Source organism: Sturnus vulgaris, chromosome 14 (assembly GCF_052056855.1).
Source record: "Sturnus vulgaris isolate bStuVul1 chromosome 14, bStuVul1.hap1, whole genome shotgun sequence".
Taxonomy (NCBI): domain Eukaryota; kingdom Metazoa; phylum Chordata; class Aves; order Passeriformes; family Sturnidae; genus Sturnus; species Sturnus vulgaris.
The window spans coordinates 4,603,779-4,619,727 of NC_142256.1; the positions used below are offsets into that span (position 1 = coordinate 4,603,779).

At 65.4% G+C, this 15,949-nt stretch overlaps 1 protein-coding gene across 2 annotated transcripts; it reads right to left on the reverse strand.

Moving 5' to 3' along the window:
• Window positions 1-8,302: 8,302 nt before the first annotated feature.
• UTP14A (UTP14A small subunit processome component) lies at window positions 8,303-14,559 on the reverse strand. 2 transcript variants are annotated; one of them, XM_088173343.1, is made up of 15 exons: window positions 14,398-14,559; window positions 14,089-14,153; window positions 13,844-13,908; window positions 13,570-13,712; window positions 13,312-13,467; window positions 12,340-12,459; window positions 11,998-12,092; window positions 11,776-11,899; window positions 11,615-11,692; window positions 10,827-11,187; window positions 10,101-10,675; window positions 9,733-9,920; window positions 9,567-9,666; window positions 8,931-9,245; window positions 8,303-8,879 (listed from the first exon to the last, which is right to left on the reverse strand). In XM_088173343.1, exons 1-15 carry the CDS (start codon window positions 14,557-14,559, stop codon window positions 8,799-8,801), a joined length of 2,628 nt encoding a protein of 875 aa, XP_088029469.1. In that variant the 3' UTR covers window positions 8,303-8,798. The 2 variants fall into 2 exon arrangements, with proteins under 2 accessions (XP_088029469.1, XP_014746487.2); XM_014891001.2 differs by having other exon boundaries at window positions 8,303-9,245.
• Between the last annotated feature and the right edge of the window lie 1,390 nt (window positions 14,560-15,949).

Here is a 15,949-nt window from a genome sequence, read left to right on the forward strand (position 1 = left end):
ACCCCCCCGGGCCCGCCCCCCCTCCCTCCGGCTCGAAGCCCCGCGGGGCGCGCAGCGCTGCGGGGCGGGGGTCGAGGCGCCTCCCCCGCGCCATGCGGGACACCGGGCGGCACGGCACGGCACGGCACGGTGCGGCGGCCGCAAGTTTGTCACCGGTCCCCGCCCGCGGCACCGGGGCCCGCAGGCCCGGAGGCCGCCGCACCCCCCGTGGTGCCCGGCCAGGCCCGCTCCGCACCGTCCCGCACCGCCCCGGCGCTGACAGCCTCGCCCGGCCCGGGGCCGCGCCGCCCCCGGCGCTCGCACGGGCCTCGGAGACCGGCGGCCTCGCAGCGCCCTGGCGCGGCCCCGCCGTGCGGGCACCGGCTGCCCGGCCCGGCCCTGCCCGGCCACGCCGCCCCGGGCTGTGCCGGGCCCCGCGCAGCACCGCCCCGTGCCCGCTGCTCTGCCGCGGCCCCTCGCCCCGGCCCCTCCGCCCGGCCCCCGCGTACCGGCAGCTGGGGGGGGCCGCGGGGGTCCCCGCTCCTGCACGACCCGGAGGGGAGGGCGGGACCCGGTTCGCCCCCCCCCCCCCCCGGCCGCGGCGCGGGGGCTGCACGGGGACGGGCAGGAGCGGCTGGTCCCGAGGCGGCCGGGGGGCGCGATGCCGCCACGGTGTCCCCGGTCCCCGTGCGGTGACACCGCGCTCCGGCGTGGAGCGGCAGGGGCCGGGGGCTCCCCGGGGCCGGGCCCCGCAGGGCTGCGGGATGGGCTCGGAACGGGGCGGTGCTGCCCTGACCGCGGCCCGCGATCCCGAGTGGGCCCCGGGGGGGCTGGCGGGTGTCACCGTCCCGCGCCCGTGGAGTGCTGCTCGGACCCCCGTGGACTCCCTTGGTGATCTCCGTGGGGTCCGTGCTGCCCTCACCCCTGCAGGACGCGTTTGCTCCTCCGGTTTGGTCCATCCGATGGCGAAGTCTCTTTTTAGTTCAGCGCTGCCATGGCCGGGGCCTCCGGGAGGTGGGCACGGGCTCCAGGGTGTGGCCACCCCCGGATGGCACTTCTGGCTTGGCAGCCACACCCTGGTGTCACCTGCCGGGAGAGTCCTCTGCAGCCTCAGCCCCAAACCTTTTCAGTGCCTTAGGAGAGGAAAAAACATCTTACACAGAGATCGAGCTCTGTGTTTTGCAGAAAAGGCCACAGCAGCCCCGGGCGGGAGACGGCCCGTCCCCCTTTTGGGGGTGTGGGGGCTTGGAGAGCGGTTTGGGGCAGGGGTCTGTGGGCAGAAGAGTGCTGAGCTTGCGGGGAGTGAGATTCGGGAATTGTAGACAGAGCTGTGAGGGGTGGCAGGGTGAAACACGGGGCTGCCAGAACCGTGGGAAGGTAGAGAGCCAGGGCTCCACCGAGGAAGGCCGTGAGGGAGGAAGCTCTTCCTGCACAGGGGAATTACTCCACTTCTCCGCATTTTATTGAACCTTTTCCCACTGTTGCCTCCAGCTAGACTGTGGGTAAAAGAGGTGCTCCAAGAGGCATTTCAGGCTGGGTGATGGTCAGAAAGCCAGGCTGGCACAGCCTGAGACAGGCACATGACCCCCAGGTTCATAAAGACCTGCCTTATTTGCATCCTGGTGCAATTAAAAACAGACAGTTTGAGTAACACCCTCATGCTGCAGCTGCCTCACCCCGTCCCTGCAGGAATCACACCCAGGGTTGCATGGTGCTGACTGGGAGAGCTCTGCATCCTACCATCGCATCCTCCAACACGCCACTGCTCCTGCCCCATTCAATTAGAACCTTTAAAATCTTTAAGATGCGATAATTTGCACCAAAGGACTTTAAAAGGTGGTGGTGGTGAAAAATTCTGCAGCTCTCATGTTCCAGGGAAATGGGGAAGTCTGGGGAATAAGGGGCATTTTCCATCAGGGAGTGGAGCTAATCAGGTACCAGTCATGGACTGACTTGAAGAAACGCCAATGGGAATGATCTGTCGCAGTGAAAATACGATAAGGAACCCTCACTGGTAATTCCTCAAGGGAATCAAGCTGGGCCTGTGCTGCAGGGGGAGCTGGGGGCTCCTCCACCTCGCCTCCATCCTGGGGACACGTCCTCCAGGACCCCCCAGCTGTGGGCTCGCCTCAGCATTTCCCCCACACCTCCTTCCTGGGCAGCGGGACTCCTGCCGAGCTCCGCAGGTCCAAGGGCACCCGTGAGCCCTCTCGGTGCTCAGGGCAGCCCCTGACCTGTGTGTCCCTGCCTGCTCTGGTCCCCCGGGCCACCAGGGCCTGAGCACTCAGCTCTGACCTGGCCTGCAGTACTGTGGCTGCTGCTTTTGTCATTACTGCTCCATTTTGTGTCCTTTTAAAATTTATTTATCCTCTCCCTGCTGGGTTTTTTTTTTTGGGCAGAATCCACATCATTGCCCCCTCCCTGACCAGAAACCAGAACGTGTTGGCTAACGCACCCAGCTGGGCATGGCACACCCTGCTCCTGCCAGGCTGCTCTGGGGAGACCCTGACCCTTCTGGAATCACGTCGGTGCCAGCCATGGTCGAGCAGCCAGGCTGGCAGGTGTCTCTGCATGAGCTGGGATCATGGAGCCTTCTCCTCTGGTGGCAGCAAAGGTGGCTTGTAGTTCCTGGCACCAGAAGAAGAGGGATGAGGTGATGCCTCATGTGCTCCATGTCACCTCCATGTCCAGGGCTGGTTCTGCCCTGGACACCTCAGCTTCCACTGGGAAGTTGTGGCTGAGGAGCCGGGGAATGGGTGTCCCACTGGGGGGAACGAGGTGTCCATTTCTGCGGGGTCTGGAGGTTTCTCACTGGGTCTCTTGGGACTTTTCTGCTGCTCCCTCCGAGGTGGGCAGGTCTCCCCTGGGTTTGGCTGGTGCAGTGACACTGTGGAGAGATGTCACCTCTCACTGCAGCCCTCGTCCTCCCGCATCCCATGGGCTGTCCCCACTCCGACAACAAACACTGAAGGCCTGGGTGGCAGTGCAGAGAGAAGGTGACAACATCAGAGTGGCTGCCTCTTCCTCCCTGCTGGCAGCTGGGGACAGGGAATGGTGGGCAGGGAGGCCATGAGTCCTGCAGGGCACATGACAGGCCAGGCTGCTGTCCTGCTGTCCTGCTGTCCTGCTGTCCTGCTGTCCTGCTGAGCAGCCCCTCTTCCCCCTGCTCCCAAGGGACACGCACTCAGGAGGGACATGGGACAGTCCCACCTCCTGCGTGAGAAACTGGATCTGTCATGAGCTCAGAGGCTGACATTTTGAACCCAGCTGCTGGGGCCAAAACAAGGCTGCTTCTGCCTCGGGAAGGGAATTTCATGGGTTGAGATTTTGGGTGACTTCCTCTTGGACCATCCAAGGGAGTTTGGGATTAGCCTCTTCCTCCTTACCCACTCCAGGCCTCCTTGCTGGCTGGAGAAACGTGCATTGCCCCTGGTGAGCAGCACAGACAGGAGCTAGCAGGCACACGCTGTCTCTGCTGCCCTCCTCCTCCTCCTCCTCCTCCTCCACATCCCAGGAGAAGCCCTGGGCTGGGAGGGCACCACTGACGGGTGGGAATGTGGGATCACCAGGATAAGGAACCACATTGTGCCTGGGAGCCAAGGGAAGAGCTGGCAGCCAGGGCAAGGGCAGAGTGATGGAGGGGAGGAGGATACAGTGGGTGAGCAGAGGCTGGGGTGCCAGGAGATCCCCAGAAAGCAGGTGAGGAGCCCTGAAGGGGTGAGGGGGGTGCCCACACGGAGCCCTGGCCACACTCCAGCCCTTCTCAACACAGCACGAGGCTCTGGAGAGTAGCTGGCTGTGGGCAGAACGGGCCTTGCCCTGCTCCCAGGCTGCCATGCCAGATTCCAGCTCCTTTAGTGCCTGTCCCCCAGCCCTGAGCTTCCCAGGTCCTGCCTCGGTAGCCACCGGGGGCTCCTAATTATAACAGCAGACAAAGAGCTGGGCTCTGACGGCAGTGCTGCATCTGACAGCCTGTGCCTGGGGACGCTGGAAGTGCTGCTGGCAGTCCTGGCAGTAGCCAGGCTGTGTGGGGGCTTGAGGCCCCCCAGGAGCTGGAGGCTGGAATGGCCAGCAATGCCCAGCCTCAGGCATCACCCCCGGGCTCCCGGCTGCTGCTGCTCTGCCAGCTGAGAAGCCCCCATGGAGGCTCCAGATGGCCCAGGCTTGGGCAAGGGTGGCCAAGGAAGGTCCAGTTGGGAGCAGAGGTGGAGCAGGAGCATGGAGGGGGCTGAGGCAAGGAGGGACATGGGGGCTGAACCCCAGATCTCCCACAGACACCTAGCGGGCAGGATCGTGTCCCAGCATTTGTCCCAGGGGCGTTCCCGTGCTTCTCCCTCCTGTCTCTGCAGCCGGAGCTTGGGGTTTGCCAGAGCTCTGCCGTGTGCAGAACGGAAGGTGCCACCTCTGCGGCAGCTGTGCTCAAACGAAGCTGCTGTGCTAACACTGGCCAGGGCACACGTCCACACAGCTGCCTGCCAGGAGCACATCTGCCTCTGCTCACCCTTGGCTTGGCCTCAGTCCTGCCCTTTGGGGCCCGTCATGTCCCCCCCGGGAGGTTTTTGACGTGCTGGCTGTGCTGGAACTCCACCTGGTGTCCCCCAGCTCTGGGATGCTGCTGTTTGGGGCTGGGTACCTGATCCCCCGGTGCAGGAGTGCAGCACGGTGCCTGCTTCCCACCTGGTGTCACCGACATCCCACCCTGACGTGTCACTGTGGGAGCTGCAGCGTGGCAGCTGGGACACAGTCATCGGGGGACACGGGGATTTCCCCCTTTCCTCTCCAGGCAGCTGGGTACGGGCAGGGACCCGCCATCTCTCGGAGACCCTGAATGTGACAACACAACCCCGGGAGGGGTTTCCCGCTCTGGAGGGTGGCAGGGCTGGCCACAGCTCCCCCAGGATGTTCAGAGCCGCAGGTATCGGTGTCCCAGCGCTGCCACCGAGCTGTGAGGAGCGGTGGGTGACACCACAGGCACCCCCGAGCCGCGGAGGGCCCCGGCCACTCCCGTCCCCGGGAATGGCCCCGCTGCGGGGCGGGGGTCCCGACTACAGCATCTCGGCAGAATCTCCGGCTCAGGTTGTGCCGTGCTGGATACGGCATCTCCATGGAAACCCCCGGCTCGGGCGGTGCGGGCTTGGGAGATGCCATCTCCACGGAAACCGCTGCGGCGCCCGGATGCGGCCGGGATGCGCCGGGCACCGGGTACCGCGGCGGGAGGAGCGGGGTGTCAGCCGTGAGGGGCGATGGAGGCTGAGAGACTCGGGGAGCAGGGACCCCCCCTGTCCCTGGCACGGGACAGGTTGGGGAGAGCATTTCTGAGCCTGCCATTCCAAGCCCAGACTCGCCTCCGCTGCCCTGTTCGTCCCGCACTGTGCCAGGCTGAGCCTCTGCCTCCGTCCGGTCGGGGGTTGATGCTCAGCCCCTCTCTCTCCCCGGGGAATGGAGCTCAGGCCATTCTGGGGAGCACCGTTTCCAGCCCGTGGGGGCTGGAGGTTTTCAGTGACACGGAAATTCCCCGATCCCAATGAGCAAAGGTACAGGACTCCAGGGACCCAGCCCAGAGATCCAGGGGTGCTCCATGACAGCCCTAGTGCTCGCACTCACATCCTGAGCTTGGGAAGCCAGAGGGACAAGATTTCAGCTGCAGAAACAGCCCAGACGAAATATTTTACGGGTTATTTATAGCCTGCATTAAAAAAAGATAACAAAAAAGAAACAACAAAAAAAACCCCCTCAACCCCCAAAAAAACCAGCGACCAAAAGCCTTTTGTTTGTTGATTTTAAATCCGCCTTTTACTCCATCCCGCTCCCACTGGCCTCCCGGGACGCCGGGTGCAGGAGCCGGGCTGCACCGGCAGCTCCCGGGCGCTGGAGCGGCCCTTGCTCGGTGGGTCCCTGTCCCGGGGGAGCTGGCGGTGGCCGTGCCCGTCCCCAGCCCTGCCCCGCTGCCCACCGCCCGTGTGCCAGCCGGGCTGGGCTGCCCCGGGCCCGGATTAGCCCCCGCTCCCCGCTGGCACCGGGAGCAGCTCGGCCGCCCTCGCCGCGGCTCCCGGCTCCGTAAGCCCGGCTTTGACGTAGCCCGGAAAGTAGGCCAGTAAGAGCAACCGCAGCCGCCCGCGGCTCTCGGGGGACGCGGCCGAGGGAGGGCTCCGTGCTCGCACCGCCGCGCCGGGGCTCCCCTGCCCAACGCGGTGGCCGGCGACAACAGGGCTTTGTCCAGGCTCTCCTCGGCTCGCAGCCCGTGTGGCAGCCACGGCCGGCCCTGCTGTCACGGGGACAGCGACCATCAGGCCGGGGAAGTCCCCGCAGGGAGCCACCCCAGCCCGCAGCCGTGCCGGGTTCCCCGGCCCGTTTCTGTCCCCTCGCAAAGGACTCTCGCCCCCCTTCCCCAGGGGCATCCCTGGCATCTCCCTTTCCTGCGGCCGACCCGAAGTGGGTTATTAATTGAAAAATCCCGAGCTCCCCTGCCCAGTAAATCCATTTCTGCAGAGAGGTCAGGCGGACAAGCGCTGCCTCGATGTGGGGGCTCCAGAGGAGCCTGTGCTGTAGCAGGAGCCCGGAGGGGCCGGGATGTCAGCACCCGTGGTCTCCCCGCACCAGGGTCCCTCCTACTCAACCCAGCAGCTCATGCTAATGCTGTCCTCGTTTATTTTTGAAGCATCTCTGGATACTGGAAGCCCCAGTTCAAGCCAGTCCAGTCCAGTGCTGCCGTTCCTCACAGGATGAGGCAGATCCAGATGTGTGGCTACAACTGTTCCCTCCCACGCTGAGCATCACCCACACTAGGGCTGCCAGACCCACCAGCTCTGTGAGAGGGATCCACGCAGGGATCTGCACCTCGGCAGGTTCTGGTAACCCAATGCAGACCCGCTTGCTCCAGCTCTGAGCTGCTGTTACACCTGCCGGCCTCTCTCCTCTGCAGGATCTTCACCTGGGGACTGCCCGGGTGCCACCATCCTCCCGGCCCTGGAGGGAGCATCACATCGGAGCTGGGGACGTCCCAGTTCAGGCTGGGGCAGGGCAGTGCTCCGCTCCTCAGGGACACAGGGGACGCCACGCACAGCAGCAGCACCCTTGGCCGTGGGCTGAAGGCGTGTGGAGGTTCCTCCTCCCTGCAGAGAGGCAAACAGCAGGACAGGATCCCGCATCCCGAACCCTGAATCCCGCACCCCGAACCAGCTCTGCTGTGACCGCCCCCCCGCACCGTTCCCAGCCCGGGTACCCCGAGCATCCCGGGGCTGGAGCTGAGGAGTTGGGCTGGCTGCTGGGACAGCCCATGGTGTCCAGCCAAACACTGTCCGGGCTGGGGAGGACGAAGGCAGAGCCATTGGCCGGGGCAGGCGAGGGAGGGCCCCTGCAAGAGGGACAGGGACAGCGGTGCCGCAGGGATCTCCCGGCCTCTGTCGCCGGGGGCTGGGGGGGCTCTGGGGGGCTGCGGGCAGGTGGAGGGGCTGGCAGGGAACGCTGCCTCCCCCTGCTCAGGGCGCTTCACCTTTTACTAAAATAAACAAACCCCCTCTGCCCTTCACGACATCCCCGGGGCGAAGGTTTCCCATGGCAGAGGGACACGGGCTGTGCTGGGGCCACCAGGCTCGCGAGGGGCTCGGCGTCACGGCACGGAAATGCTCTCCGCTTCCTTTCCTTTTTTTTTTTTTTTTTTTTTTTTTTCTCCCCAAGCAACACAACCGTGGCACCATCACGGGCCAGCGCCCTCTGACCCTGTCGCCCCGGGTGTGCAGGGTCCAGGGACACTCGGGGTGGGTCCCCGGCAAAGCCGCGACACCGAGCGCCCCCAGCCCCAGGTCAGCCCCCGGGGAGAGGCAGCGCCCGGAGCCCCGCGGCGGTCACGGAGCACCCGCGGTCAGCACGGGGGAGTCCCGGCCCCACAGAACGACCCCCGGTTCCTGCTCTGACCCGGCTCCGAGGGACAAGGGCAGCCCTGCCTGGGGACACGCCGTGCCCGGGGCTGACTGCGGTGCCAAGGTGGGAGGAGGCGTCCTTGACACGAGGGACACATTTCCTGGGATCAGCAGCGGCTCCGGCTCCTGCGCTGGGGCCGGGAAGTGTTTCTCCAACTGGCGCTAAGCACAGCCCTCGTTGTAAGCGGGGGGAGAGGCCTGCAGGGATCCCTGCGCAGTCCCCAGGGCTCGGGCACATCCCTCCACTTGTGCTGGATGTACCAACCATCCCCTGAGGCGCTTCACTGTCACACTCCGAGGGGTGGCTGGGCACGGAGCAGGGGCTTGGGGGTGGGCAGCGGGAGTGGGGGCTGCCCGTGCTCCCAGCACGTGCAGAGCAGCAGCAGCAGCACCTGACAGAGCCATTTCCAGGTGAACAGGTTTATTAGGGCTGAGCAGGTACTTTGGGAGTGCAGGTGGACCTGAGAAACACCCCCAAGGCCAGGCTCAGCATGAAAAGGTGGGGAGAAAGCTCCTTTGGACAAGATTTAAAAATCTACGTAGGTACAAAAACGGGGATATAAACCACAAAGGCACAGGACAGGATGTTGGCACCTAGTGCAGTCCCTCACCATGCTCCCAGAACGTGCCCCACTATGAGCTCTTGACCAAGCTCTCACCTTCAACTCAGCCAAAGCACCCAACCCTGCACGGACCCCGAGGACAGGATGGAGGGCACTGGCCCAACCTAGCCCCGGACACTGCCAAGGTAGCCATGCAGACAGCACAGGAAGGGCAGCCCTGGGTTTTATTGCAGAGAAAGAGGTAGAAGGAACTGGACAGAACCAGGAGCTCTTCCTGGTTCCTCTGCTTGCTCCAGTTCAAGTCCCCAGGCTGCAGGCACAGAGCTACCACACAGAGCTACCTCGCTCTGTGGCGCTGGGGCTGTGCCTTCTCCCCAGGAACAGCCTTTCCCCCTGCAGCTTTCCCCTTGGGCACAGCCTTTCCCCCCACAGCTTTCCCCTTGGACACAGCCTTCCCCTTGGGCACAGCCTTTCCCCCCACAGCTTTCCCCTTGGGCACAGCCTTCCCCTTGGGCACAGCCTTTCCCCTGAGCACAGCCTTCCTCCCAGGCTCAGCCTTCCTCTCGGGCATGGCCTCCCCCCCGAGCCTGGCCCCGCTGCCAGGGGCTGTGTCGGGGACATCCTCGGCCGAGATGGGCTGGATGATGTGGCCGGCGCGGGTGATGACTCGAGGGGCTGTGAGCTTCTGGAAGGCGCGCTGAGTGTTCCACGTGGGGCCCACGGGCGTCCGCAAGCTCTGCTCGAACTGCTGGTGCCGCTCGAAGGGGAAGGGCAGCTCGCTGACCTGTGGGGACACCATAGGGGTAATGGCCCCGAGCCACCCAGCCCAGCTTTTCCGGCCCATGCTGCCCCCAATGCCCACTGCTTCCCACTTGTCCACTCACACTCTGCTGCCAGCAGAGCCCAAGAGGGCTGGAACAACCATGACCACCAAGGGAGCAGCCCTGTACATGCCTCCCCCTTCATTTCCAAGCTGTTTAAGCTGGAAGCCAAGCATTGGGCAGGGATTACAGGCAGGGATTGAGGACGTTTTGGGAAGGGATCACAGGAATGCCACAGGCTTGCCCAGGTGCCAGAGCTCCCGTGGAGACCAGGGGTGCCCCACCTGATGTGCTGCTGCGTGGATGTTGCGGTTCTCGCTCAGGATGACGTGGGGCAGGTGCCGGTCCTTCCGCGGAGGCGCTGGCGGCGGCTTGATCAGGAACCTGTGGGCAGTGAGGGGTCAGGGCTGGCACGGGGCTGGGCACATCCCTGAGCTCTCCCCCACTCACCTCTTGACCTTCCTGGTGCTGGGTTTCAGCCCCGTGCCGCCCCACTCGCCCCAGCCCGGCAGCACCAGGTTCACCGGCTGTGGCTTCGCCGCCTCCTCCGCCTTGCGCTTCTCCCGGCGGAAATCGGCGACCACGTCATCCCCAGCAAAGGCCTCCGTGATCATCCCGCGCTGCTCCACGCCACCCTCCTGCACAGGGACAGGGGACGGCGGGTTAAGGGTTATTGGGAGAGACTGGGACAAGTTGGGAGGCACTGGGAGAGGGTTTGTGGGTACTGGGCAGAGTGGGAAAGGGGGTAAAAGTTACCAGGCATTACTGGATGGGTGTTTTGGGTACTGGGGAGCACGAGGGAGGCCTGCTCTGCTCACCTCCTCCTCCAGGACCACAGGCAGGCTGGGGCAGTCCATCTCGTGGGGCTTGCCATCCAGCAAAGCCTCCAGGCTGATCATCTTCCTCTTGGCTGGTGTTTTCTTGGTGTGTCTGTCCCCAGCTCTGCCTTCCTGCTGCTGCTTTGCTCGCTTCCCTGCTCTTGGGGCTACCAGCTTCTCCTGCTCTTCCACCAGCTCCTCCTTGGCCAGATTCTCCATATCCTCCATGGTCCGCACACGGTGCAGCTGCTCTGAGAGCAGGAGCTGCTCCTGAGCCTGAGGGGGCGGCTCTGGCCCTGGGCTCACCAGCTCCTCAGCACAGACTGGGGGCACTGGGCTGTCCCCCAGATCCTCAGCACAGGCTGGGGAGACTGGGCTGTCCTCCAGCTCATCAGCACAGACTAGGGGCACTGAGCTGTCCCCCAGATCCTCAGCACAGGCTGGGGAGACTGGGCTGTCCTCCAGCTCATCAGCACAGGCTGGCGGCACTGGGTTGGCCCCCAGATCCTCAGCACAGACTGGGGGCACTGGGCTGTCCCTGGGCTGCTCAGCACCGGCCTCAGTCTCGTCAGCACCTACATGTTGAAGGTAGAAATGGTCACTCCACAGGGCAGAGAGTAAGGACAGCTGTGTGAAACTAGCCAAAAACTGTCCCCAGATTCCCCTTCCTTAGTCCAGCCCCCCGGCATTGCCAGCCCACCCAGCTCAGGGTGTCATGCTCCTCACCATGCTCCTCCCTGTGCCCCTTGGGGTTCCCTGTCCGCTCCCGTCGCTTCTGCTCGAAGTCTTGCAGCAGAGCCTCTTCCTCAGACAGCTCCTCCTCCTCCTCCTCCTCCATCTCATCCTTGTTCTCCACAGCACCAGGCACTGTGTCATCTGTTGGACCCTCCTGTGCCTCGGGCTCCAGGGCTGGGCCACTGGGCTTGCCCAGCATCCAGGGATTAGCCCCGCTGGCCCCGGTGGGCACGGGCAAGGCCGTGGTGTCCCCCTCGGGCAGCTCACAGGGCTCCTCCTCGGGCGGCTCCACCTGCACTTTCTGCATCAGCTCCTTGTTCCTGGCCAGCTGCTCCTGCATGGCCTTGCGGGCCTGGGGGGCACCGAGAGGCTCTAACACAGGGCACAGACAACACTGCCAACCTTCCCTGCCCACCTCAGCCTCCCCCCTTCCCCAAGCAGCACTGCCATGGCATTCCAATGGATAAACGAATTATAAAAGATAGAGAGCATTTATAGCATGGCTTGGAGGGACGGGACAAGGGGGAATGGTTGAAGACAGAAGGCAGGGACGGATGGGACATCAGGAAGAAATTCTTCCCTGGGAGGGAGAAGAGGCCCTGGCAGAGATTGCCCAGAGAAGCTGTGGCCGCCCCAACCCCAGAAATGTTCAAGGCCAGGTTGGCCAGGGCTAGGAGCAACTTGGTCTAGTGGAAAGTGTCCCTGCCCGTGGCAGGGTGGTAGAACTGGATGAGCGTTAAGGCCCCGAGCCACCAAACCCTTCTGTGGCTCCATCTCACCTCGAGGTCATACTTAGCCATAATGGCTCTGGATCGGGCCCATTTTCCCTTGTTCTGGTGCTTCAGGCTCATCCGCTCCTGGGGGAGGAGAAGCATCACACACAGAGCTCCCCAAGGAGCAGGGCCCTCCCGAGGGGTGGGCAGGGGTGCCAAGGCAGCACCTGCATCCTGAGCTGCTCCAGCTCCTCCAGCCGTGCCAAGGCGGCCTCAGGGTCCGATTTGTGCAGCTGCTCGAACTCTTTCAGGGCCTGGCGCCTCCGGCTCTTCTTGAGCACGCGGTGGTACCTGGGGCAGGGAGGGGCTCAGGGCTTGGGCAGGCCACGGGGAAGGCAGGTCCAGCCCTCCCAGCGTGCCCAGCCCTCCCAGCACAGCATCAGCCTCACTTCTTGCTCTTGATCCGCTTCGCTCGCCGAGCCTTGGCCTCGTAGTAGGACTGCACTGCCCGGGCCTTCTGCAGCTCTGCCCGCCGGCGCCGCGCCTGCCACGGAGCACCGGGAGCACGGGGTGAGCACCGGGAGCACGGGGTGAGCACCGGGAGCACGGGGTGAGCACCGGGAGCACGGGGTGAGCACCGGGAGCACGGGGTGAGCACCAGGAGCACGGGGTGAGCACCGGGAGCACGGGGTGAGCACCGGGAGCACGGGGTGAGCACCAGGAGCACGGGGTGAGGGATGGGGCTAAGGAAGAAGCCCCCCGAGCCAGGGCCCAGCGGGGTGAATCCTCACCTCCTCCAAGCTCATGGCCTGCAGTGAGGCCACCTCCTCTGCTGTCAGCAGTGGGTCTGTGATGGGCTGCTGTGTCTTGTGGAGCAACCCAAAGATCTCCTGCTCCAGTGGAGTTCGGGCCTGTTGGGACAGTAGACACGGCAAGAGGATGAGGAGAATTGCAAGTGCTCCCCTGGATGTCCCCATCCATTCTCACTGCCCCCAAGTAGGTCTGTAGAAGGGGAAGTGAAGTGTCCCCGCTCTGGGGACTGGGTGATCACAGCCCCACTCTTGGGTCCCACACCACAGCCCTTGGGCCCTCTCCCAGCCACGCGGTCAGGGGAGGGCAGGCAGAATTCGTTCCACATTACAGAAATGGCCTCCCAGCTGCCAGGCAGTGCTGTGAGGTGGCCCCACACAAGGAGCATGGAGTAGGAGTTCCAGCCCACACAATGCCACGTCCCTCCAAAACAAAAAGGGACCTTTGGGTAGATTGGTGTGAGTGACAGGTTTGTTGGGAGCTCAGCAAGGGCTGCCCCTCCCTCACCCGGGCATCTGACAACTCCCAGGGATGGCAGTGGCTTCCTACAGCAGCACAACCCCACGGCAACTTGCAGTCAAAACCAATCACATCCCTCTTTTGTAAGGAATGATTCCAGGCATGCAGGATTTGGCAAACCAATCCCCTCTGTCTCAGCACTTGTGGCCAAGGGACACTCCCACATGCCTAGCCCTGAGAGGCTACAAGGAGAAGAGGGGACAGAGCAGGCTCCAAATCCTCTGGTCACACCTCACCTGACTTGTCCCAGATGGAATTTACTCCTACTCCGTGTGAGGAACACAGACTGCCCTTCTGACCTTCCCAAGCTCAGCGGGCACCTGTGCCCAGTGCCAGCCCCACCTCCACCAGTGCCCCCAGCACAGCCAGGAGACATCAACCTGCCCCAGATGACCCCCAGAGCCACCCCAGCCGTGTGACCCCCCCGTGGCCACCTTCCACGCCGAGGTGGCCCTCTCCAGAGGGGTGACGGTGGCGATGTCCTGCCGCAGGGGGAACACCAGCTGCTCTGCACGCCGGTTCTGCAGGACCACCTGCTGCCACTTCCCCACGTCCTTCGAGGTGGTGACGTAGGCAGCCTCCCTCACCACCTGCAGGGGAACAGGACGGGCAGAGAAAGGTGATGCTGGCATCAGGGAGGGACACGGGGGCCCTGGGGGCTGGGCTCAGACCCCTTGGCTCCCTGCACTCACCCTCTTGGCCTCCTCTTTGCTCAGTGGCAGCTCCACCGCCGCCTTCCGCTTCACTCTGGCCAGCTCCTTCCTCACGCTGCCCAGTGTGGATTTGGGATGGATGGGCTGCAGCAGCTCCGACAGCACCAGCTTCTCCCCAGCACCTGCACACAGGTGTGGCACTGCCAGGTAAGGGAGCTGTCCCTGCCCCCACAGTGGCTCTCGGTGGGCAGCGCTGTCCCAGACCCCCGAGCCCTGCCCGGCTCCCTGAGCCCTGCCCGGCTCCCCGCCTCACCTTTGCAGGTGACATTGAACTCGGACACCTGCCCGCTCGCCTCCGAGCGCTCCGCCAGCTTCCGCCTGCGAGAGAGGGACAGAAAACAACCCCAAAGGTTCCTCGTGTTCCCCGGGTGCTCTGCAGGGTTTGGGGCCGGGGCCCAGAACCGCCCCAACTGCCCCCCTTCCCGTGCAGCCTCTCGCGGCTCGGCGGCTGCAGGAGCCCCGGGGCCGAACCGCGGGACGCCCGTACCCCCCACTCACCGTTTCCGTCCGGACAAGGCGCTGATCGCCTCCAGGAGCTGCCGGTGCCGCCGCTCGCCATCCTCCTGCCACACGGCACACGCAGTCACAGACCCGACCCGGCACAGCGCGGCCGCGGCCCCAGCGCCCGCTCCCACGTGCTCCCGGTGCCCCCACAGCACCGCCCGGCCGGGTCCCATTCCCGACATCCCCGGCCCGGCCACGCCGTCCTCCGCTGCGCCCACCCCGGCCAGGGAGAGCGCCCGAAGTCCCGGAACCAGCGGTGGAGGCCGCCCGGAAAGCCCGTCGCGTTCTTCCCTCCCCGCTCACCCCCTCCTCGCTCTCGCTGCCGCTCCCGGCCGCCGCCGCTGCAGGGTCCTCCTCCTCCGCCATGGCTCCGCACGCCGGTACTGCCGCAAAGCGCCACCGAGTGTCGCGCCGAGCCGTCGCGCCCTGCCGCAAAGCGCGCCCCCGTGACGTCAGGGTTGCCATGGCAGCGGGTCCGCGGGCGGGGCGGGAGAACCGGTGGGGACCGAGGGGGGCCCGGGAGGGACCGGGGCACGGACACCGCCATCCCGGCCTCGGACAGGGCTTTGAGGGCTCCGGGACAGCTCTGCACCTCCCGGAACGCCCCCGATTCGCCGGGCAGCGGGAGCCGGCGGTGCCACCGCGGGCCAGAGCAGCTCCGCGAGTCTGCGCTCCGCCCGTGACCCTCGTGGGTCCCCCCAGCCCCGGGGATTCCGGGATTCGCTGTTTCCCCCGGGACGCGTCAGTGCCGCGGGCTCGGGGACGGAGCCGCACCTACGGCTCCTCCTTCCCGGCCGGACCCGGTTCCGGGGAGCATTTTTGGGATTGATGGGATCCAGAGGGTGTTCGGAGCAAATACACGGAGCTCTCAGCTGCGAAGGGGTGCCAGTGTCTGTCACCGCGCCCGCAGCACCCATGCTCGCCCTTTCTGTCGTTCTCCTCCTCCGTGCAGGGCTGGGCTCACGGGGGGCTCGGGGCAGGGGCCAGCCGGGGACAGAGGGATCACGAGCGGTTCCCCGTCTGCTCGTGTCTCCATAACGACAACCACGGGAAAAGTTCGGTGTTTTCCCCTCGGGTTCGACGCTCCGGGCTCTGTCCTTGCTGGCAGCCACGTGCGCAGCGGGAGCGCGGTGTGTGAGATGCCCGGGATGGATGCTCCGAGGTGCGGTGACAGGGATGGACGGGATGCCGGTAGCGGGATGCCGGGGATGGGATCCTGGGGGGGCTCCCAACACAACGCCCGGGTCTGGGTGTGCAAAACCGTGTGAAAACTACTGTGCGAAATGTGGCAACGTGCGGATGGTGTGGGAGGGGCGGGGAACCCACGACGGGAGCATCCCGTGCGCTCCCCGCGGCGCTGGGGTTTGGCAGCCCGGTCCTTGTGGGAACCCGGTGCGAGAAAACGAAACGAGGAACGAGAGGCGGCGCCGGTCGTGCCCCGTCGGGGGCTGCACCGGGAGGTCTGTCGGGAGCCACCGGGGTGGGGTGGGGTGGGGCCGGGCCGGGCCGGGCAGAGGCAAACCGGGGCCGCCGCCCTGCCCCGCCAGATCCCCCCGGCCCCGCCGCACCGCGCCCGGCCCCGCCCCCGCCACGTGCCGGGGCCCGCCCCGCCCCGCCCTCCCTTGTCCGCACCGGGGCGGGGCCGAGCGCCCGGAGTGGCAGAGCGGGCGGCCAATGGAGCGGCGAGAAGCGGCGGGGAGGGAGGAGTCGGCACGAAGTGACAGCGCTGGTAACCAATGGAGCAGGGAGAAGCGGAGGGGTGGGAGGAGATACCGCGGAGTGACAGCGCACGGGCCCAATGGGAAGGCGGGAAGCGGCGGGGCGGGGCGGAGGGCGCGGCGGCACCAATGGCCGC